The 24,289-nt window shown below is 37.5% G+C and overlaps 2 protein-coding genes across 4 annotated transcripts in view; one reads left to right on the plus strand and one right to left on the minus strand.

The window, feature by feature from the left end:
• The window catches only part of sntg1 (syntrophin, gamma 1), a 32,361-nt gene extending 26,950 nt beyond the window's left edge, over positions 1-5,411 (plus strand). Inside the window, exons 17-19 of the mRNA XM_071491613.1 lie at positions 123-215; positions 3,246-3,356; positions 3,473-5,411. Coding sequence (XP_071347714.1) covers positions 123-215; positions 3,246-3,356; positions 3,473-3,655 — 387 coding nt within the window. The 3' untranslated portion in view covers positions 3,656-5,411. The remainder of the gene's footprint in view (positions 1-122; positions 216-3,245; positions 3,357-3,472) is intronic.
• A 2,019-nt stretch (positions 5,412-7,430) lies between these two features.
• pcmtd1 (protein-L-isoaspartate (D-aspartate) O-methyltransferase domain containing 1) lies at positions 7,431-23,971 on the minus strand. Of its 3 annotated transcripts, XM_071490594.1 has the most exons (8): positions 23,747-23,971; positions 23,063-23,293; positions 22,803-22,973; positions 14,787-15,251; positions 14,148-14,250; positions 13,224-13,395; positions 10,618-10,741; positions 7,431-10,233 (listed from the first exon to the last, which is right to left on the minus strand). In XM_071490594.1, exons 4-8 carry the CDS (start codon positions 15,091-15,093, stop codon positions 9,860-9,862), a joined length of 1,080 nt encoding a protein of 359 aa, XP_071346695.1. In that variant the 5' UTR covers positions 15,094-15,251; positions 22,803-22,973; positions 23,063-23,293; positions 23,747-23,971; the 3' UTR covers positions 7,431-9,859. The 3 variants fall into 3 exon arrangements, with proteins under 3 accessions (XP_071346695.1, XP_071346696.1, XP_071346694.1); XM_071490595.1 differs by lacking the exon at positions 23,063-23,293; XM_071490593.1 differs by lacking the exons at positions 22,803-22,973; positions 23,063-23,293.
• Between the last annotated feature and the right edge of the window lie 318 nt (positions 23,972-24,289).

The following is a 24,289-nucleotide window of genomic DNA, read 5'->3' on the forward strand; positions in this document are numbered from 1 at the left end:
AGCACAAGGTTCCAGCTCAGTTGTTTTAGTACAAAGATTGATAATACTTATATGACATTTTCACAGGAGCAAAAGAGACTTTTGTGTCCTTGTGGATGACATCTTGTTCTCCTATTGTGTAGAGTAAAACGTATGCCTGTATTGTGGAGAGCCACCTTATGGGACTTACGATTGACTTCAGCATGGGCTTTGTGTGCTTTGATGCAGCTTCAAAGGTGAGTGTAGAACAGCCTTTTATCATCAATAAGAACTGGAAAAGGGAAAACAGATCTCTTCAGTGGGAGATTGTACACAGTGTGATGAAACTAATCATGATGCCTCAGTTTCCCTTTTCTTTTTTTGGTGCTGCTAACTTATTCTGCACTGTGTGCATTTTGGGAGTATGAGCACATTTGTTTTGACGGCTGGTTCCCCCCAGCTCAAACCTCTCACTTCTGCCTGCAGTTCATTTTGGCCTTTCCCCAAATCTGAGAGCCATGCAGAGTACTCCACTGGTGCACATTATGTGGCTGAGCAGGACACAAGCGTTGCCATATTGTTCTCTAAGATTTTGGCCCTAATTCCTGCAATGTGAAGCAACAATGTCCCCCAAGGACGATAAAAATGTTGCCAGCGTATTGTTTACAGAGTGAAATGCACAAAACACAATCCATATGTAAACTACAATCGCAGACAATACACGGGGTGGGATTACTCCATAATTAAAAGCTGCTATTGGCAAATTTGAAAACCCATGTTAGAATTAGTTTTAATGGAACAGCACAAATAAAACTCTGTACAACAAGTTAAGCTGTATTCTGCTGGCTCAGGAGCCAGTGAGATGTTCCACAGCTCTAGTTTTTCTGCAAAAGCTGTTCAAAACACAACATTTTAAAATAAATCTTATCTGGTACCTGTATCACATACTATAAAACAAGGCTGACAGAACAAAGCCCTCTATGGCACAATGATTTATAATCTATAAAACTCTGGGTGCACATTAGCAACCTGTGAGAAAATGTGAGTGCAGGGATACTGTAAGCTCCAGCCCTCCGAAACCTGATGGATGGATAAAGCACTTAGTATCATCTATTAAACAAAAGGCATAAAATGTAAATACAACAAATACAACATTTGTATAACAAATGAGGATTGTGCACAGAGCAAGTAAGCTGTCAAGACTTGGAGGGTTCATGCTCTGGTGGCAAGCGCTGACACCTTTAAAGTCAGCTGTGGGAGTAATAAGATAAAGTTTAAGAAAAATGAACTTGAGCAAACATAAACAGGTCAATGTGAATGTGACAACTCTCTGCTTTAAGAAGGGCATCGAAATACTCTGGCTATAACATCCTTGTAGGAAAGCGCTAGCTCTGATCTATACAACAAAACATAAGTGCACCAGATGAGCAAAATGTACAAATCACCACTGTGTACCTGAGGGAGGAGGGCATGTTGAAATTTCAAAAGAATAGAAATTATGATTTGGTAAAAAATTATATGTAAATACTATATATCCACACACTTATTTCTATTTGGGAAGAAAATAAACACAGAAAAAAAGGATTTACAATTGGTTTGAGGCTGATCTTTAGTATGTTTGTCATCACAATAATCAGATGGTTGAAATGTCCAGCTTTTACCGCTTCTAATGGTAATAGTATGAATGCTAAGTTAACTGAACGTACTTAAAAAAAAAAGAGAGACTAAACCTAAAAATCCAACAATTCCAGGATTACTTGCCTTGTATAAAAATTGCCTTGTAAAAATATCCACTTTTCTGTAATAAACAGAATAAAATAGCATTTAGTTTAAAATCATATCAAATCAACACATTCGAAACTTGATTGTTGATGTTGATGAAGGGGTACTTAAACTACATTATCTCACCACCACGGCAATAAGGCATCAAAAATAAAACCAAGCAAAGCTCATGAGAATGTCTCCTTACGAGGAAATAAGAGTCACATATAATCCTCCGCTTGGAGCATGATACAGATATAACATCAAGTGGTTGTGACTGACATGAAAGAGATGGAAATGTCATCACCTCTGTCAAGGTTAACAAGAGTCAGATGGGTTTAAAAAGGCAGAGAAGAGGAGGTGACACTCCTGTTACACTCTGATAGCATTTCATGAATATCTGACCTGATTTTAAATGATTTTTTGCAAGATAAAAAAAAATCACAGTGAAGTTTCTAGTATTCAGATCCATTACTTAAGTAACAGGAAGTACCGCACTGTGAAAGTACTCCATCACAGTCCTGTTTTCAAACCCTTATTTAACGTAAGTAAGTATTGGCAGCTATTTACTTAAAGTATCAAAATTAAGACAAATTATGCAGAAAATTATTATTTTAATGAAAAATAATAAAATAATTATTAGTGGTGCATTAATATGTATGTTGCATTTACTGTTGTTTAAAGTCTTTATATAGCTACTGTTGCGTCGCTAAATCTACAGAAATGCATCATATTCTACAAGATTATTATATGTGCGTAGCTTGTCCTGTGAGAACCACTTAACTATAAAAAATATTTTATCTCTCTAATAATTTATCTATCTTAAGAAGCGGGAGAATTTTTTCAACCCATACAGCAACTCGTCATCCTTCCTTCAAGTAAATTCAAAATCATCAAATATGGAGTGGTGTGGTTTTCAGTGGACAGGAAGGATATAAAAAATAATGTAGTATAAATGTAGTGGAGTAGGTAGTACAATATTTCCCTCTAAAATGTGGTAGGAGTATAAAGTAACAGAAAGTGGAAATACTGCAGTAAATGTACTTAGTTAAACTCCATCACTGCTGATTAATCCGATTGGTGTTAGAGTGATTATTAAAGCAGCAGGAGCAGTCACCACGGTATTGTAATGAACAGACACATATTGGTGTGGAAAGTGTGGCCGGCCGTCGACCTGAGGAGTCAGCCTGGAAACTGACTGTCGCTTGGCTCAGTGCTCAGCTTTTGTTTATTCAGTTCAACACTAATTGAATCACCGAAGCCTTGCTATTTCAGGTGAAATTGCTGTGGCTTGTTAAATTTCCCAGTGGCGAAAATAACAAGTTTATATCTCACAGCAACCGGTATCTGGTTGATCTGCTGACGTGCCCCATTTCTCACTGGATCCATGTGGATTTAACATGAATTATTCATGAAACAGTGACACAAGAAGGAATTTACAGATTAGATTGCTGTAAATACAGATATATAGTTGCATTTTTGTTGTTTAGTAGACTCATATAATCTTTGCAATTTGTATATTTCAGGCGGTACTGTGGAGATACAAGTTCTCCCAACTAAAAGGATCATCTGATGATGGAAAAAGCAAGATCAAGTTTTTATTCCAAAATCAAGACTCCAAATCTATCGAAGCAAAGGTAATTAACTTTGGGAGATGTTTAATGGTACTTCACGTAAATGAAAATGTTATTAAAGAAGAATTTCAAAGCAACAATTATAGAAAACGAGAAAATGGATGCTTTTTCTCTTCCAGGAGCTGGAGTTCTCGAACCTCTTCGCCGTGCTTCATTGTATTCACGCTTTTTTCGCTGCCAAAGTTGCTTGCCTGGACCCAATGTTCGTGGAGAGCCATGGCACCGCGACTACCACAGGGATTCCTTCTCTTTCCAGTATCTCATGTAATTCACAGACAACGAAACTCAAATACGCCACTTGACAGAGGATGCCCTCTCCAGACCCCTTTTAAAAAGACACCGCACTTAGTCGTGACTGTGGCCTAAACTGGTGGACAGGAGGAGTGGAAAAGGTTGGGATTGTGACATTATGGAGGACAGCTGTATACAGTTGTGGAACAAAAGAGCTCTTAGGGATCATCTCTGAAGAAGCATCAGATTTGTGGGATTTCTGGAATCGATGTGGACCTAAACACAAACTTCTACTTTGAATAACTTCACAGAAACACTCTATGAACACAAAATGTGTGATTTAAACATGTTTTTAAGTAAATTTGTCCTTCTCTTGATCCTCAGACATCCTTATAATCAACACAACACAAAGAAAATGGAGTTCCTTTTCCAGGGTAGTCTGCTTTTCTATGTAATTTTACTGAAGATTTGGGGGTTTAAGCAAAACAGATTTTAGCCCTTTTTTCCACATCACACAACACATCACTTGAAGTTCTGCGAGGATATTCCTGGACAATGGATACGATGGCGCTTTCTACATTTCAATTTTTGTGTTTGTTCTCGGGGTGAAAACTTTTGCCTACATGCATAATTCAATTAGCAGTAAAATGTATTTTCCACTGATGTGTGATGACTCCAACTAAAAGCTACATGGCAACATCAGTCTGATCCCGCAATACAAAAACATTTTTATTTTGATTAAATTTAATTACAAATTAATTTGCTGGCAGCATTAGTGGAGGAAATGAATGGTTTTAGATCAGCATGTGTATGAATATACTCAGTAACCTTGTTTCTTTTTCCCTGTGTATGATGTACACCGGTGTTTGAGGTCAGAACACAAGTGTTTTCTGGATTGCTGGATAGGAAGGCTGTGTGAAAGAGTAGCTTTGATTGTATTGATAAGGAATGACACTTTGTTAATCAGGTTCACCATCCACACAAACATAATCTGACAAAAGCACTCTATAAACATGATTGGAAACACTTTCCATGATGCTTTTCGTTTGCCCTAAGACTTAATTATGTAAATAAACACTGACATTCAAATGAACTCAAAGAATTATGAATTATGGGGAGCAATTACTTGTAGGGATTACTGCATTTGTTAATTTGATGTGCACCAGAGACGACTAGGTAGATAGCGCATAACCTTGTACTCTCCTCATCATTTACTCTATGGACCAATTAAGAAGAATAAAATGGTGTATTTTTTTGAATATCTTTTTTTTTTTTTTTTTTTTTTTAACTTCAGCTTGTAAATATAATAAAAGAAAACTTTACATTGACATGACAGGAGAAAAACACACCAGGAAAACAGAAAAAAATGTAGCATCACGGCCTCAAAAGGTTTGAGATGCTCCTTTTAAACTATACTAAACTGTTTAAAAATACAACATAGTGACAGCTAAACTATCATATTCAGGAAGAGTTCAGGTCAATTAGCACAATTAGTCATGCTCTTACCTTCCATTTACAAAGTAGAATCCAAACACAAGAGGCCCATTGCTCAGTAACCTCTAGAGGATAGCAAATTAAATAGGGTCAGTAAAGTGCTTCGTACAGTGCAGGCTTGTTAAGCTGATGTGAGTGTCTGAGGGAAACTAATGGTGGTGCAGTCTATGCAAAGAAAGTCTGAGTGATGCTTTTGTGCTTTAAAATTATCTCGGTCGCATATACCCTTATAACACAGGATCTAGAGAGTGAGGTTTATTTTATTTTTTGCAGATGTTTTATTAACAAATATGCTGTGTGATAAATTAATAAATGAGAACTTTTATAACATGGCATCATTTGTGGTTGGTTTTATGTCTCACAGCGTCTGGGTATTCCAATAATTTCGCATGTGGAGGTCAGTTTACTTATCCGGAGGGGAACTCAAATCACATTTTCAGATGTTAGTGAAATAATAGTGTTAGTCTAAGAATGTGAGAAGTGAAGCTTGATTGTTCTCAGAAGTGTGGTAAGATGTCTTTATATGATGCTATTTTGAAAAAAAAAAAAAATGTGGTTGACTAAACTACACTTGAAGCTTAAACCACTCTCATATCAGCAGTTAGCTTAGCTCTGTTCAAAAATAACAAAACACGCCCACCAACACCTCTAAATCTCACTAATTAAGACATTATACCTCTTGTTTAGTCCAAGTTGTTTCATGTCTTTACGATAAAATGAGTTAAATTGAGTGGTAGGTCACAATTATTGCACAGATATAATTAGATTAGAGATAGATTTTTATCCAACTCTCGGCAATAAAAGTATTTCCCAAAATGTAAGACAATTCGTTCAATGGTATGCAAGTATTTCAACTTAATCTATATACTTGACTATAGTAATTTGAGACACCATTGAATTATGATATAGTCTATTTAAAACATATTTGTAGTTGATATTTGCATATTAAAAGTATATTAAACATATTTCAAGTATATAATTAGTATCTATTATATGACATTATCTAAAGATATTAGGTACTATAGTCTAAGTATGCACAAAGTTTCTGGTGAAAAGGTCCTTCATTAAAAAAGAAAAAATAAGTTAAGTTGAACACAGTATTAAAATTAGAAGTAAAATTAGAATTAAAACTTCAATGTTTCTCAGTGCAGTCAAGTGCACTTAGACATAAGTGAAGTCAAGTATCTATTTAGCTGCACTCATATATCAGTGCTGTACAATTAGTATAAAGCACAGTACTAATATGTCAAAAATACATACCACTCATGATTAAGTGCAGCAATCATGAGTACTTGCATTTTTTTTGTTCACAAGGGAGCTGCTTAGCCTGTGGTAAAGTCTGAAAAACGCGCCTGAAGATGTCATCAGGGTTAGTTTAGTCTGGGCTTGAAACTTTAAACAGGAAACCTGCAGCTGGGAATAACAGCATCCAGAGTTTCTGGAGTTGGACACGTACTAGAGACTAAAAGTCAGGATATCTCAATGTCTGCTGTTTTTATTTTCACCATTCTTCTTTTATCTGTCTTTCATCTGTCCCCTGAGACAATGGAAATACGATACTAAGTCTCTGAAGTATCCAAGTTCAGCATATTGCATGTCTGAAACAGTAGCTTTCCAGTCATGTTCAAGTAAAAGATATTATTTTTTATATAAATGCAAGAAAACCTTGTTTTACACAATAGTTTCTATTGCCATTAAAACATACATCCTGAACCACTATTTCACTCTATGTAGGATATAAGTACACTGTACTTTCAGACTGTTGAAGATGATCTGAGGAACCTTAAAGCTACTTGAAAGGGTACTTGAAAACAGTAAGTTAACTGAAGGTTAAGAGGATATTATAGATTTGTGACACGTACACCATTGGGTTTTATTGCAGATAAAAGTCTGTCTACTTGTTTCTAGTTGTCATCTGTGCATATTTACACTGCCCGAAGTCAAAGAGATGTAATTGAAGTTTATCTATTGATTATGCTCAGAATGAGCCTGACTCTAAATCTAGTAATTATTGTCATGGATCAGCTGCAAACAGCAAATGCAGTATCCAAAAATTTGTTATATTAACCCAAGATAATAAAATGAAAATTGGCATGATGAGTGTGTTTTGTAGTGTCCCAGGTTTGAATCCAGCCTGGGAGCTTCATCTCATAATTCTTAAGTCTGCTCTAATATGTGAGGTCAAAGTAGCATTAGATATCACTTTGGCACCTTTACCACTGTTCCTACTCCACATCTGTTTGTCACAACGACTCATCTGACTCTTTGACCACGCTGGACATACTCAGGAAGAAAACCATCAACATCGAAAAGATACAAAAAAAAAAGTTACAATAATTAGAAGAGGCATGATGTGGTTGTGACCTTTATTTTTGTGCCAAACATTTACGGAGAAACAACACATTTTCAAAATGAACTGCACACACTGTGAGAAATCAACCTAGGCCTCATAAAAAGTAACAGAACTGTTTTGGCTCTTAACAAATGAACTTAATATAAGCGCACAGAATTGGTTATGACTTTACCGGGTGCCATTTCTGTAGTCGAATTAAATGAAATCACAGCAGTCCCATTAACTTTGGTGCAAGGCGTGACCTGAGAGTCAAGGTTGTAGGTCCCCTGCTTTCAATTCTTAATGTGCTCTCTAATTAGCAATTACATTTTAGATAATGGTATATTAACTGTTGCATGCCTGCAATTGGTTATGTCAACTTTAATGGATACTACACAAATCAAATGGGACTATGTTTTTATTGGTAATTTTACGCTGAGAAATTATTCCATTATTGCTTACTTGCAAAGCTTTCTGATGAATGTAAAAGAAAAAAAAAAAAAAGAAAAAAGAAAAAAAAAAAACGTACTGAAAATAAATGTTACCTCTTCTCACACAAAAACTACTAATAGAATAATCAGCCCGTTTTCCAACAAAATATTTTTTCAATACACCAGAACAAAATGAAGACCTATAGCACTAATATATCTTATCTATTTAACAGACAGCAGTGGAGTTTTGATCTACAGAGTTCCCAGTGTCAAGATACAGTACAGCAAGAGGGCGCTACAACAAACCAAATGCAAATAAAACTGTATGCAGAATCATATGATAACAATACATATATATCACTTTTATACTGAATAGAATTAATATCAACGACATTCAACTCAGTTTTTGGAATACTAAATTATGCATTCAAAGTAAGATGAAGGAAATTTCCAAGTCTGTGACGGTAAAGCATGAAAAAAAAAGTGTGACATCTATCAGTGATGTGCCATTTTCTTTTTTTTTTTTTTTTTCTCACTGTGGAATGTTTTTGTATAAATATAGCATTGTTTGGGTTGAATTTACTGTGCCAGAGAACTCACAGAAATCCTAATGTGATGGGGTATGTTGGCACTTAAAAGCCATCACTATCAGGGAAGTTCTGCAAGCAAGTTGTACTTTGATTAAACAGGATTTACATTTACAGTATGTTCAGTCCACAGTACAAATTACGCCACAAAAATGGCACCTTTTTTTGTGTGTTTTTTTTTCCACTTGTGGACTGCAGAGTAAGGTGCTTTGCTGGACACTTCTACAGTCCAGGATACAAAAAGGCTTCAAAATCCTCAGCGATTCTGATTTTGCATTGGTGTCGATTAAAAAACAAAACAAAAAAAACCCAAAAATAATAATAGTACAGAATTTGAGATTTGTCTCAAGGCCATCTAATTGATTAATCATCTTTAAATCATTTTTTTTCCTTTTGTCAAAGCATTTCCTAACTTGATCACTTGGGACATCACCTCCAGTGACCAATCATAAGATGTGAAGCAAAGTCAGGAACACCCAAGACATATACAGTAAATTCATGCACGTTTTCATTAACATCTCCCTGTTACCAGTCCCCTCTAAAAAAAAAAAAGCTGAAAATGTGAACCACCTTTGAAACACCTGACATCGGTTTCATTACTATTCTAAACCTCTGAAATGATTACTGAAACTAATAAATCATTTGCATTAACGATGGAAAGAAAACCATGGAGGGGAGAGGGCCTATAACACCTCATCATATCAAGTAGGATGTCAGCAAATCATGTGCAAAGTGAGAAAACACAAGTATGTATGTAAGCACCCTGTAGAAAAAGTTACATTAAAAAGGTGCCCTGTAGAAAAAATTATGAACCAATCTGGTCTCTCAATTCTCTTTTATAATAGGAAGGTAGAAACACGCTGACCCAAAACCAAATATCCAGAAGAGTAATGACCCAGTCATGATTATGCTCTCAGAACTCAAAATGGGACGATGTGGCCTTATTCGCCAGTGTCTTTTGCTCCTTTCAGCATTGTTTAATCGCCAGACACTGAGAGTATGTTAAAGCTTCTAAAAAAGGTGCAATAAAAGTCTTCATCTTAGCATGATCATATTTTAACAAATATAGTAAGAACTTTGTTTTTTTTTTTTTATACAATTTTTAATCTGCACACTTCTGCAGAAATCCTGACATATTGTGATAAAATCTGAATCTGAAAACAGGTTTCTGAAACTATTTCCATTTAGAATACTTTTTACATTGTTTTGTTTTGTTTTTTTTAATATACAAATCAAAAGAAAATGTCAACAAAAGCTAACAAGTCATGACAATCATAACATTATTATCCAATATTATCTCTGACGTTTCTTTCCAATACAGTTTCGCCATCAAGATTTAATGGAAATAATGCTACATTTGTACTGAAAAGAGTGAAGAAAAGCATTTCAGCAGGAGCCGCACCCATAACGAATGGATATCGAGGGAATCAGTCATTTCTCTCTGTAATACAGCAAATATGCTTTCAGTGACTCAGGCAGCGGCAAAGCCATTATTTGGTCTCTCAACATGTTCACTTGCTTGAGGATTTCAATATCGCCAATGTCTCTTTCCTCCTCCTCCTCCACTTCCTTGTGTTCTTCTTCAGGGTGCTCCTCCTCCTCACTCTCCACCATTTGGGGGATCAGCTGGTTGCCTACAAAAACGTAGGTGTTGATGCGTCGCCGCCGGCAGCGCCTGCGTTTGCGCTTTTGGGGGACTCTTTGCACCATCCCCTTCCCCTGACTGTCCTCGTTGGCCAGGTTTCTGAGAGTGCGGCGTATGTAGATCCGAGATAGATCCTGAAGGCTGCGGACAGTCACTGGGGCTGAGGACAAACAGAGATGACACAGTCCTTCAGGGCAATGCGCCAAAATAAATAAATAAATAAATAAATAAAAAAGAATAATCCATACAACTGCACCAGTCCCTCAACTAGGTCAGCACAAACAAGTGAGGCTGTCAAAGAGAAAAGTGTGTCTCAGTATATCAAGGGAAGGAAATAACTGGCTCTCTGAAGCAGCTGCAGGGCAAGCTTCATATGTCAAAGCAGATATTGCTTTAGGAATCATCTCGTCACATCACTTTGAGTGGACTGCAACTTTAAAAGATCGCCTGCTTTTACATTTTAAGGTGGTTTAGGCAGAATAAAGCACAATGACTCAAAGATTTTTTTTTTTTTTTTTGGTTTTGTTGAGGCCGGGTAACTTACGCAGCTGGACAGCGTCAGGCTTCTCTCCATCAGCTCTGCTCTGCTGGACCAAGGGGGCAAAGGACACCGCCAAGATGTTTTTGCTCTCCCATGTGCACTGACCAGTCCTGGTTATCTGGGTCAGCTGCATAAAGAGACAAAACCTGAACTCCACACTGAGCACTTATAAAATATGAAATACTGTATAACCTTAGGGAACAAGGGCTAAGCTCCTCAACTACCACAGTTTCTCCAACATATGATGTATATATACAGTGTATATTTAACCATCTGCCATTGCTTCTTGTGTCTTTTTTTTAAATTTGCCACTTGAATACAGATGTCAACAATAAACAAACACACAAGAGCAATTATTTCTGTATAAGCCCAGTATTTGCTTTTTAAATAACATTCACACGCCTTAGATGTGACTCCAGATGCATAATGTTTGGCAGATCTATGCACACTGTGTAACCGGGGGAATATAAAACATGCCCCTAGAGAAGAAATATACCTTTCTTTACATGTGCATATATGCCGTCACATCAAATAGGTACATCAAACATCAACTTCATCTTTACACTTGCTTTGTATGTGAACAGATGGAAATTTATATTACAAGATAATACAATTCATGGGAAAACATCTATTGAAAATTTATGAATGAATAGAATATACAGAAAGAAATATGAGTTTTTACCTGACAAATCAAAGAACCTTATTCCACTAATGCAAAAAAAAAAAAAAAGAAATCATACAACATTTAATCTCTTAGTCTCCTTGAGATTAAAATGTCTTTTTCAAGAGAGACCCGAGTTCAGCAGAAGAAATAAAAAACATGATAAGACACCCATCAAAAACACACACACACACACACACACACACACACACACACACACACACACACACACACACACGTCCATGCAGACAGCATCAGAAACAATCACAGACCTCTCTAAAAAAAAAAAGGTCCAAAATTGAAAGTTTATATTCATCCAATGGGATGAAACTTTGAAGTTTTAAAGTCGTTTGTAAAAATTTAATAATATAATGAAATAAATTATATTCTGCTGATTGATTTGAAACGCTGGCCTAGTGTTGCCAGGGACATTAAAGGAGTAGCTAAAATGGTATTAAGCAGAACAAAAATAGTGGCCAACAAAAAAAACTGCTGCAACTTTCATAATTGATTCATCTGCCAATTATTTTCTCATTACATCTTCAGTGTTTGTAATTTTTTTCTTGAAAATTACTTTCATGATTAATCATTTATCAAAAACATTTTGTAATTTTTGTCCATTGACTAACTAATTGACTAATTGTTGAAGTTAAAGTAAGGAGTATCTTGTCATATTGTTCACCCCTCCCTGACATATCATCAACATTCAGGCATTCAAGTCGCACACTTACAGAGCCATTAATACCACCAGATACTACCTTGAAGTGAGGTTCATCCATTCACAGCCATCTTTAATGTACTGTACCCCCAAGGGAGCACTTCATCCAGCACTGAAACACTCAATGTCTCTATGCAATTACCGTACTCGTTTTTTTTCTTTCAGTATAGCCTCAATATAGGTGTTTCCATTTTCCTGCTTGAACTGGGCATATGTACAACAGTATTTTGATTAAATGCCACATGCTGACAAAGGCTTAAAGTAACTCCATCTGCCAGCATAAACATAAAAAATCAATATGGTCATAATGATGTCTGTTGTCATGTGATTTGTTATATGGATGCACAACATGAGTGAAAAGAGAGAGAGTTACAGATGACAAAGCTTGTGTCTTGTGGCTTCTACACACACATTAGTATCCGACTTTGAAGACTACAATGTGATGTTTCTTATTGGAGAGTCATTTTAAAAAGCTGTGGTGGAGATGGAAGTGGAGAATGTCAGCTTGGTGCTGATGAAAGGCGACAACAAAGAGAACATGATGTGTTTTGAAAATCATGCGCATTAGTGTAGACATGGCCTGAGTGAATATGGGCTGTAGCGCTTTCATGCTGTTTAGATCTTACCAAGATCCCTGATCAAAATATTGAATGAAGTTCTCTGCCATGATTCATGAGTGTGCAGGCTGTTTTCTTTCACCTTCTTTAAAAACACAGTATTTGATATCTCCTAAGTACATTATGCTAATTTCAGTGGTTTCAGGCCTTTGTTAAACGTCAAAACTTTGGGTCACAATAATCTAAACCAGACTTTGCTTCATTTCAGCTTCTTTTTCCTTTAAATACCCTAAATTGCCCAAAATCTCTGACCATGACTCAGTCAAGATTTTTTACCCCCTTTACTGAAAAAGGTGCCATCCTGCCAAACATTTTTCCCACCAACATCCCAAAATATCTTGAATACCCTCTTACATGGACCAAACTCTGTCCACACTCACCATCCACCAAAAATCCTCCATTTTAAATAAAATATGTACTTATACAGCCCCACTGTGCTCCTTACACAGCTGCTCAAATCCAAGGGCATTTGTGGCTCAATAATGCATGTGAAAGTTGCATAACCAGTCTCGCAGGTCAAAGCTATTTTACCTTGTTTTCCCTCATCTGTTAGCATTTTGAACAGCAATCAGAATGTGTTGATTCTGTATCATTCTGGTGGCTTGGCACTTACCTGATCCTCTATAGGCATCACCAGAATGCCTCCAATTTTGAGCAGTACTTTCATGTAATTTTCATGGTCCTTCTGCACCCCGGCACCACAATAAATGCGGTCGTATTGATGACTGTCTGTTGAGATTTCAAGGCAATTCCCCACCACAAAGATGGGTTCACAGAACTCAAACCTGTGAAAAAATAATAACGGAAGTGCAGAGGATAAAATATAACAACCAACCATGGAAAACACATTTTTGTTTCATTCAGGCTCATCATCTCATTTGTAAGCTGTGACAGAATTATGCAAGTACATTGAGTAGACCTGGAGGGATTTAAATGTATCAAATTTGTAAGACATTCACTTCTTGTTGAAGGAAAAGTTGGGAATTTTGGCAAATATGCTACATTTTCTTGCTGAAGGTAAACTGTGTGATAAATATAAGGCTATATAGGCTATAAGACTAGGTAAGGTTAGCTTAGCATCAGGACTGGACATGGGGAAACAGCAAGCCTGGCTCTGTCTCAAGACAAAGAAAATCTTTTGACCAGCGCTTATAAAGCTCAATAATTAACAAGGTATGTCTTGGTTGTTTAATCTGTACAAAAAGTGTAAAAATTTAAGTAGGAAGTCTGTGTTATTACAATCGAGTTTTTGTACATATTAAAGGAAGAGCCAGGTTTTCCTCCTGTGTCCAGTCCTGATGCTGAGCTAAACTAACCGGCTGCTACAGCCTTACATTTAATGGTCAGATATTAGACTGGAATCTACCTTCTCATCTAACTCTTGGCAAGACAGCAAGAAATGTGATTCAAGAAATGTCGAACTATTGCTTTAACAAGAAACAGATGTATTCACATCACCGGTTCTGGTTTTCTCACCTTTACTTTGATCCTCTAATCTAACTGTCAAGAAAGTGCATTTCCCAATGCATGTACTCACTTATCAAAGCTGTCACTATTCTTAATGAAATCATCCAGTTTCTCTCTGGCATATTCAACCACGTCCTTATGGAGCTCAACTCCATGGTTCACACCAAACGGCCCTTAGAAAAAAAAAAAAGAAAAAGCAAAAATATTTTCTTTAAAAAAACATCATAACTAATCATTACCTACTACCTATTATGGTATGATGTAGAGCTGAAACAATTAACAGACAGAAAATTGAATTGACAGAAAATTAATCTGCAGCTATCTTTAATAATATAATAATAATTGATTAACCTTTTCATTCATTTTTATCGTAAAATTGCTCATCATTATCTGATTCCAGAAGATTTACTGCTTTTGTATGTTTTATATGATAGTAAACTGAATATCTTTGGGTTTTGGGCAGTAAGTAATTTGTAGACTGTCCCTTAGGTTTGAGGAAAGTTTGATGAGCAACTTTCACAATTTCTTTTGACATTTTATAAAACAAATAAATATTAGATGAATCAGGAAAATAACTGTTGCTGTCCTAATATCACTGTGATTACATACTGTACTTTTCCAGGTAGATGTCTTCTAGATCACACAGAACATCTCAGCATATCCCACATATGAAAAAAACTGCTGTGGAAAAGGGGTACACTCTGCTTACCTATGATAAGGCCAACCATTGTGCTCAGGTAGCCGGTTCCACTACCCAGATTGAGGAAAGAAAGTCCTGGCTGCAGTTTGAGGGCCTCCATCACCTCAGAGTATATACATGGAGCAGACAGGTGTATGTTGCCATGCTTCCACGCCAAGTCTTTGTAGGCACTGTCCCGGTAGCCGTCCAGATAGTAGTCGCCTCGGTCTATGGCCCGAAAAGCCTGTTCAACTTTTTCTGTGCGAATATACTGAGCTTCCTTCAGATTATCAATGAGGTCATCATTGTCCTCCCCGGCGCTCACGGCTCCCCCCATTGCGAAAAGAGAAGGGAAACACAAGGGACGAAGGCGTACTCAGGTTGAGTGATACCTCCTCACAGTGGCATGAAGATAAACGTCTGGCTGAAGGATCCTGCCGCTGTGACTCCTCAAACGTCAGCTGAAACAACAGACATGTCCGGGCAGCAAATGACCTGAGAAAAAAGATAAAAACACGTTATGGGGATACACCTGTTAAAGAACACAGTGTCTAAAAAAAAAAACTTAAATCTACAAGCAGAGTGCAGATTTAAGGCGCTGATAAAAGTAAAGATTGATTAATATTCTCCCTCCAGTGGGATTGTCTTTTGATGAAAAATTAATGACTGTGAGAGAAACAGACTGAAGAATCAATGACATATTATGCTACAGTAGTGTTATCCTAATTAATTCCCCTCCGGATAAAGTTAATGCTTTGAAATGCATTTGCAATATGCCAAATAAAATAAATAAAATTTAGCTGTATTTATGTAAATAATGATGATGTATTCATCAAACTGTCATGTTTGAAAACAATCCAATAATACAACATGAAGGCATTTTTACTTTATAACCTTGTTTGTGGCCTCAATAGGTCTGCCTCAAAATTAGTATTTTGCATAGCACATCAATTTTTTTTTTCCACAGCAGAAATTTTGTTGTGTTAAACCAGGAAAAGCTTAATATCCCTAATTATGTCTGCACTGTATGGAGATATGCAGCTTTCAGGACTCCAGCATCACACGTACTGGCTCACTGGGTCATTAATACACTGAGTTACACCTGTGGTTTTTCCTGCATTGACATGTCAAAATGTCTGCTGTGAGAAAGCTCTATTAGTCACGTTAATGTCGTGCACACTTAAGTAGGAACAATATTTATGTTACACTGTCTCCAGTACTAACAGATGTTCTGCATGCAGTGTAGTGTGTTGTATATGTTATGTGTTTAAGTGCTAAGAGATCAATAATCCACATGTTGATAATATTTATTAATTGTTTCAAGTGACTTAATTTTTTTTTTTAATGCCAAGAATTCACTGCTTTCAGCTCTTCAAATGTGAATATCTGCTGGTTTTCTGGTGACAGAATCTCTTAACTTTTTCCTCTATTGGCTGGACAAAACAAACAAATCAAGGGTGTCACCCTGGGCCCTGTGAAATTGTGATGAACTTTTCCTGATAATTTACAGTATAATAAAAAGGAGAGCTAAATAAAAATAATAATAATAATAATAATAAAAATAATAATAATAATAATAATAATAATAATAATAATACACTGCAGCTCTAATATTTTATCAAAAGACTGAAACCACTAACTGCTCCAGACACTGTCACAACCAAAACCTGATGTAAGGCTGATACTGTCTGCCCAGGTGTCAAAGCACTTACGTCAGTGGAGTCTGTTATGTCCAGAGGGTAATGGGGGGGGGGGGGTTATGTAATGGGAAACATGGATAAAATCTTCTGTAATGGCTTGTGGAATTTTATTTTGCGGTATGTGTATCGTGATATGGCAAAGGTTCTGGGAAATCTCTTGAGAAACTGTTGATGTATAAAACAACCAGACAGGAGATTATCAATGACATTATCATAGGTCTCTCCCGTTCACAGATTAACAACATTACCCATAATGCTCTTATACACCTTAAGATATTAAAGAAACAAATATACATGTACACCTGGCTGAGCTGAATGCAGTCTAACACAACAGCGCTGCATTAATCCTACCATCATCACTGTTATAAAGTTCATATTTAGTTGACACTGTTTTGAAAGACGTTGATTTGATCATTTTAGAGTCTGCAGTTTTTTTGGCACCACTGAATTCCACTGCACCTTACCAAGAGGTGGCTCTAATATTTAGTCTTTCCTCACTGATACAGGGAGCTTCTGATAAGAGAAACTCCTCTCACAGAACATTACAATCAGGTTCTGATGAAGCTTTAATGCCGATATATGAATCAGATGTGTCTGCGTTTTAACTGCAAATAAATTCCACAGTGTGGAGTTCTGTTTTCTGAGGCAGAGCACCTGACTTAAGTGTTTCCTCTTAATAACATTCTAAACTTTGTGAAGGTGGGATTTATTACATTTATCTTACTAAGCGTACTAATCTAACATGTATATCTCTAAAAATCCAAACACACGCACTCTTGATGAAATCATTGTTTTATACTATATGTCAATTGCATCTGTATTGGCTTACCTGCTGTACTGAAACAGAATTGTTGTACACAGAGAAAGTTTAAGGTGAAACAAACACTGACATTTTCTATTACATAACATTGCTTCTCTTCTTTTTTTTTTTTGCTGATTTCTCTCTAATATATGCTTTTTTCTTGTAAAGTACTGAAAACTTTCTGCACGTCAGGCCTTTAAAAACTCTTCAAGTGAAACAGTCTGAGAAGGAAAAACAGCTCTTTGGCTGAACTGCCCACAACACATATGTCCACACTAAGGCCATAATTTGTGATGTGGGGTCACAAAAAAGAAGACTGTTTCATTTTAAGAGGTCATAAGCCAAAACGTTTGGGAAGCACCACTACAGGGTGGGGTTTTGGTAAAATATGCACTAATCTCTGGAGCTTTAAAAGTTACTTAGATTATGAATACTGTGCTATTGGCTTTACTATAAAATTCTTCTTCATAAAGTACCACATTGCAACAATAAAGAGGTATTTAACCATCTTATAAATACCTGGATAACAAAAATATCCCACACTACCACAGGGTGAATGGATATACTGTAGCCGAGGGAGACAAGTCTTGAGTTCCCTCTCTGCCTTCTCAGCATCTCTACATCTGACTCAGCTAATAAAGATTAAATTCAGAGGTGACTTTGTAGTGGGAGGCCTGGTAAGGTAATTTTCCATTGGCTCCTTCTCGCAGGTAAAAAGAGCCATTGATTCGCTCACCATCACTGATTGTGCAGCAGTGTATTTTTTATCCCAGTTTTTTCTCTCATCCTCTCTGTAATGCATAGTCCTTTGAGTTGCCTGTGGTTGAAAGAAAATCCAGGAAAATGGGTCAGAGTAGGTATTCTATGGGCATATTGCTTTTGGGAACTGCTGCACAATCTTACCAGTGATAACCCAGTCTTGAAACAGGTCATTATTCATCCACTCCTTTAAGACAAATCAAGAAAGGCCAGCGAGGTAACAACATTTATGGCTGCAGTAAAGCTAGTCTTAAACGGAAAGAAATGTCTCTTTGTAAACTGGAATCCACTGGTAAACACACACAGGATGTCCTGGGTTGACCCCTGGGGTGTATGGAAAGTGCTCGGACGCCATTTCAACTCATGACGGGCTGCCCTGACCCGTTTATGGACACCTCACTGAACCAAGCAGGATGACGAAACATGTAACAGATCCTCCAGCAACACAAGATCAGCACGAATGCTGCAACTAAATACCAAAGGCCTGTCTAGGCAGCACACCCAAGATGTACACGCTGCTGATCAACAGACAGTGTGAGCTAAACTGATAATCTTCATGGCTACCAGCATTTACTGAGCACATTTTGCAGACAATTTGCAGCTCTGCCAACAGAGAGAAAATTATACTCATGCCTATGTGGCAAAACACCTGAGCACTTTTTCTTTATAATGTGTTTTAGTGAAAAATAATCACACATGTATGAATAAAGCTCACAATAAATTTACATTCACCCGCCTCACTTTTGCTATCAACAGTGCACACAGTTCATTTGTGAAGCTGTAATGGCCGATTCATGCATTTGTAATCACTGACAAGCTACAATAACTGTGAGAAATAAACACTCAGGGGCCACTTACCTGTACAGTCTAATGCAAACAAACACACCTGCTCTGCCATAAAGTCTAGTTTTATGATGTGTATACTATTCAGTTTTTTTTGACACCGTCACGGAAGTTTTGATTAAATTCTGTTTTTTTAGAATTGAGGTCTTAGTTTGTGATAGTGTTGATGTACTGGACTGCATCATGTTCAGGTGTGTTTCTAATATTCTGCCCCACTCACGTATGTAAATCAGAAGAAAAAATTAGAAACGCCTCTAAATGTGATGAAGTCCACTACAACACCAGCTTTACCTTTGACTTCAGTAACAAAAACATAATCGAATTTCCACATTTCCAGCAACATCAGTTATAGACTTTGTAAAGGTAGAATTTAAGACATCACAATTGTATTGATTCGTGTTAGATAGTATAGGTGTGCCTAATAAAGTGGTCACTGAGTGTATTTGTGATTAATACTTTTCTTACCATTTAATTCTAACTTGCATACATAAATCCTGCCTGTGAATTTACATCTCTCGAGGGTGGCGTGGTGTGAAGTTCACATTGAAGGATAAGGCCGCAATCACACTGACATTATCTTGGCGTGGAAAAACATAGCTTTTCTCATTCATTTGAATTGGGGAAGTGAGGGGGCCGGACGGGAAGGTCCATCCAAAACATCGCCGTGTTGTGCGGTAAAAAAAGCTGAATCTGGTTTTGCTGCTGACGAAATTGTTGGGACAACAGATAACACAACTGCTGCAGTGGTAACTTTCCAGTGTTGTAAAATCCTGTCTGTGAGTATAACAAACTGATGTGCTGAGTTTTGCCATCTAATAAACTTTTAAACACATAAATCCGTTCTGCCACTTTGACTTCCAGCGTCCCGCTAGTACGTGAAACAACATGTCCCCACAAACACATCCCCCTGCGCTGTTAAAGCAGCGCTTTTTGCCTTTTTGTAAACGTGGCCTAAGATAACAGGTAAAAGAAGAAAGTAAATCTAATAGTTGAAAAGGTTTATTACTTATGTCTGACTGTATGGGAAATAAATTCTGCTACAAATTTGTCTGTGACGCCAAATGTATTATTAATACAACGTGTTCAAACACAGTATAAATGCAAATTTCATAGAAGGGCTCATATTACCTGAGAGGAATGTTATTGAAGTCATGTATACCAGAATAATTCTCTGTGCAAAAACTGTGACTAAAAGGAACTGTTCCGCGCTCCTCTCCAGACTAAGTGAAATGAAAAATATAAAAGCACCTGGACATTGTTATTTATTTCAACACAACTATCCAGTGATAAATGTTACCTTTGTGAAGCTCAAGCTAATTTATAGCCACAGTAACGGCATGGCTCTAGGTATAGCAATGTCAGTCAGTCAGCCGATCTATTAATGGTAATCTATTTGATGATTGCCTCGTCTGGTTGATGAAGTTTCATCTAGCACCACCAGAAATTCTAATTTTCCACCTGTCCAATGATTTTGGCCGCACCTGACCTTTCCTATAGTGTCATATTTATGTTAAAATTTCTAATTTTACATAAACATGCTTGTCTGGGTGGAACACTGTAAATTTTGCATTCATTCATACTCCCCAGAGGAGGCATCCTCTGGATTTTGTCACCTACTGACCTCTCCAAGGCCAACTTTTTACACATAATCTCTTATTATATATTCTTAGTCACTGTAACAACTTAAGCCATTCAATTGTTTTGACCCCATGACCTTAGACCATTTTCACACTTTTAATGTATGAAAGATGGAGAGGTGGGAGGAAAAAACAATATAGTAATATCTTGTCCTAGTATGTTCTGACATGAATAAACATGAGGGGGAAGTTTTTGTTTTTTTTGACACAGTCTGCATGTTGTTGTGTGTTTTTAATACACTACATAAAATCAGATTGTATTAAAAAAATATTTGTCATTTCAGTGGGGCGTCTTCCTCTCCAGTTATACGGTTTTGGATAATGATAGTGGTAGAATTATATCAAGACTTATTCTGTCATTTCCACAGTTACACATGGTACAGAGTTTATTGAATCACTCACCATAGTGAACCTGATTTTAGATGAGAATGTAAGAAAGACCACCATGCAAACATCTAAACATTTTCATGCTCGGTAGGGGATAAACCCCCCTGCTTTTCATCTGACTCCATCCTTAAGCTAGTGGTAATGATCTATGATGCCTTCAGACTTGATTAAAAGTGTATTTGCATCACTCTTTATTTATGCAAATGTGACCACCAGACTCTGTGTTAATTAGCCACAAACAGCCAAGAGATGTGACAGTGAAGACCTGTGTTGTACCAGGCTGACAACAGCGACAGGTGCCACAACTCCAACTCCTCTGGATCCTCCTAATGTTGCTCCTGCTGTTTCTGTGTATTCAAGAGGAGGAGTGTTACAATCTTGGGATATGACTGACATTTTGGCTCAAATTAAAACATTTTTAACTCAAGCAGCCACGTCTTTCCCTCAGTTTGTGGCACCTAGATAAACTTGAAACTGTTCGTATCTCACCATTGACTGTCTTGAAGTCATGCCACCTTCAAAGCTCATTTCACTTTTGGACTGAGGACATCTTTAAAACAGTTACCAGTTTATCCATCTACTATTTTATCTGATGTGTGATAAGACTGCCAGCATCACAGCGCTGCCAGCAAGGCAACCGACTTTAAGTGTTGTTATCTGCTATCAGCACTGGGTCACAGAGGTGTTCATTCAACTAGAGCTGAAACTAATAGTGGATTTATTAATTGGTTGTTCTACAGAAAATTATTTACTACTACAAACATGGCAAAAATGAATTGGTTTCAGCTTCCTTAATGTGAATACCTTCTGCTTTTCTTTGTCATATATGATAGTAGGAAAAAACACCATCCTGGGCCCTATGAAATTATAATTGGTATTTTCTACTGTTGTCTGACATTTAGACATACCTAATATTTGCAAAAAAAAAAAAAAAAAAATGGTAGATTATTTGATACTTGTTAGTTGCAGCTCATGTCAGGATTTGCCATCATGTAGATGGTTCAGAGGTGATTTTAGCCTCTAAGTTGTGAGGATCTGTTGATTTTGTTTTGTCCTCTGTAACGGTAAACCAAACATCATTGGATTTTGGACTATTGATTGGGATTTGGGATATTGTGATGGGCAGTTGTCACCATTGTGATGCAATTTATAGACCAAACTGATTGGTTGGAAGGAATAGGGTCGCTCAGAAACTTTAGAAGGAAATACCTCTGTACTGCTGCCGGGCTGTTTAATAAGTCTGGGTCACAGAGGCTTTTGACAGCACCTCTCCACATTAAAATATGTTTTAAAGAATATTTCATCTAAAAGAACTATCAGGAGAAAACTCCAGTAAAGTACATGAAACTTTTATTTGCATATCAAACCAATACTTTGAGCTCATTAACCCCATAGTTGTGAATTAGAGTCTCTCTTAGTTGGACAAAGTAGTTTGTGAAAAAATCTGGTGTAAAAGTCAATATGTCAGAACAATCAATTAGGCTTGCTTAATAAATGCTGATGCTGATTATTTTAGTAGGTATCACTAAAAATACACAGATACATTAAAAAACCATGGTGTTCACAGTTTCCAGCCCAACAACAGGTGATGCTCACAAATCCAAACTGAATCTCTGAGTTGTTGATTACATATAATCTTAATCACCTGCAAATGACGAAAGCTCGCCTTCATGAGACTGAATAAAGATTTTGGATCTTGCAAGTGAATTTGAATAGATGAAATGCCACGTGACCAACATTACTGCACAAAAATACTAGTAACAACCTTCAGCAACTCCCAGAAACATCTTGGGTAAGGTGGGAGTGTTTTGCAGGGATGTTGCTTCACGTCACGCAGGTGTTTCTATTTTTCTGGTCACCCACAGATGTTCCCAAGTCCCCCACAACTGACACCTGATGAGGCCAATCAGCGCCGTACCTGGTCACGTGGTGCAGTTGCCACACAGACGGCAGCCTGTCAGCCAATCAGAGGGCCGCACACTTTCCTCGCACTGCGTGTGACGATGGAGCAAAACAACAACAGCGTTTTCACGAAAATGTTGTCAAGCGTTAATAATCACGGCTGCTCCTTAATCCTGCCCGTCCACATCTGCGAGAAACACACGGCGGGTCAGGCACTCATTACAAAAGATGACACACACTGAGAGGTTGTGTGTGTGTGTGTGTGTGTGTATTCACCACGCTTTTGTTCTCAACCACAACGCAGTTGCTCTCCAGCTCTCTGCAGTGCGATTAACCTCAATCTTTAGCAGCGACTAGCAAAACCGGTTGGTCAAGAAGAGGCTGAATAATAGTCCTGCAGGTTTTAAGAAACCGCTCAGGAGAAATCCCCCCCAAAAAAAACAAAGATACCGTTGATTTCTCGGAGCCTCTTCCGCCTGATGTAACTGAAGTCTCCGCTTGAGCAGCCTGCACACACACACACACACACACACACACACCAAAATGAAAGACGAGGTGTCCTAAATGTTTTTTCAATTTTGCAAACGACGGTCACACTGACGGGTGCAGTGATGGGTTTAACCCGAGAATCGCGCATTAAATCAGCCGTGAGGTGTCGGACAACCGAGGTGCTGTGGTGCTAAAGTGAGCCCGGCTAACGCTAGCTCCAGCGGGCCTGAGTGCGCCATCACCAAAACAGACAAAGCAGGTTAGGTAAGCTCGCCTCCTCACCCTGCCGTTACACAGCCAGCAAACACGCAGCACCCACTCTGTGTGTGGTACATTAAGATAAACCTAACCAAACTATCCCCCCAGAAAGGCAAAAAAAAAAAAAAAAAAAAAAAACACGACACAAACACACACAGCGGCTAACTAACTGACAACACTGCAGTTAGCTGAAAAGACATAAAAGATACTCACAGCTCCGTGTCGCATTAACTCGCTCCTTGTAACTGGACGCGCTGTGCGATGCGACGGTCAGTGACAGTCACTTTGAAACGTGAAGTGCCTCCCGTGGAGGCTGAGTACTAGTTAACCGGGCTAACTAGTTGGTTGGTTTGGTAAGGTAAAGTAGTAAGGACGGGCTGCTGTGTCGAAGCGGATGAAGACAGAAACAGCTGAGGAGAGGATGTAAACACAGGTCACGTGGTTTTAAAATGTTGTCGATAGAGGGAAGCACTGTTGCTTCACATCTATCTATCTATCTATCTATCTATCTATCTATCTATCTATCTATCTATCTATCTATCTATCTATCTAGTGCAATGTTCTACAGTCATAGTTTAGTTTTTTACTTTGGGTATCCATCATGCAACATTTAGGCCTAGTTGATCAATCCATTAGAGAGACAGAGAAATTAATCAGCAACTATTTTTCCAATCAAACATTGATTCATATAGAAAATAATTGGCATATTAATAAAAAATAAGAAATATACAGAATAGCTTTAAAAAGAATAGAAAA

The sequence above is a fragment of the Trachinotus anak genome, unplaced genomic scaffold, assembly GCF_046630095.1.
Source record: "Trachinotus anak isolate AG129_WGS33_773 ecotype Australia unplaced genomic scaffold, CSIRO_AGI_Tana_v1 ptg000012l, whole genome shotgun sequence".
Lineage (NCBI taxonomy): Eukaryota > Metazoa > Chordata > Actinopteri > Carangiformes > Carangidae > Trachinotus > Trachinotus anak.

Excerpts from the sequence above, each read along its gene's own strand:
- pcmtd1 (XM_071490593.1), bottom strand. The coding sequence starts at position 15,093 with ATGGGGGGAGCCGTGAGCGCCGGGGAGGACAATGATGACCTCATTGAT. Across the intron at positions 10,742-13,223 it reads TGATGCCTATAGAGGATCAG|CTGACCCAGATAACCAGGAC; the intron begins GTAAGTGCCAAG and ends CTCTTTATGCAG. Across the intron at positions 10,234-10,617 it reads GCCTGACGCTGTCCAGCTGC|CCCCAGTGACTGTCCGCAGC; the intron begins GTAAGTTACCCG and ends GTTTGTCCTCAG.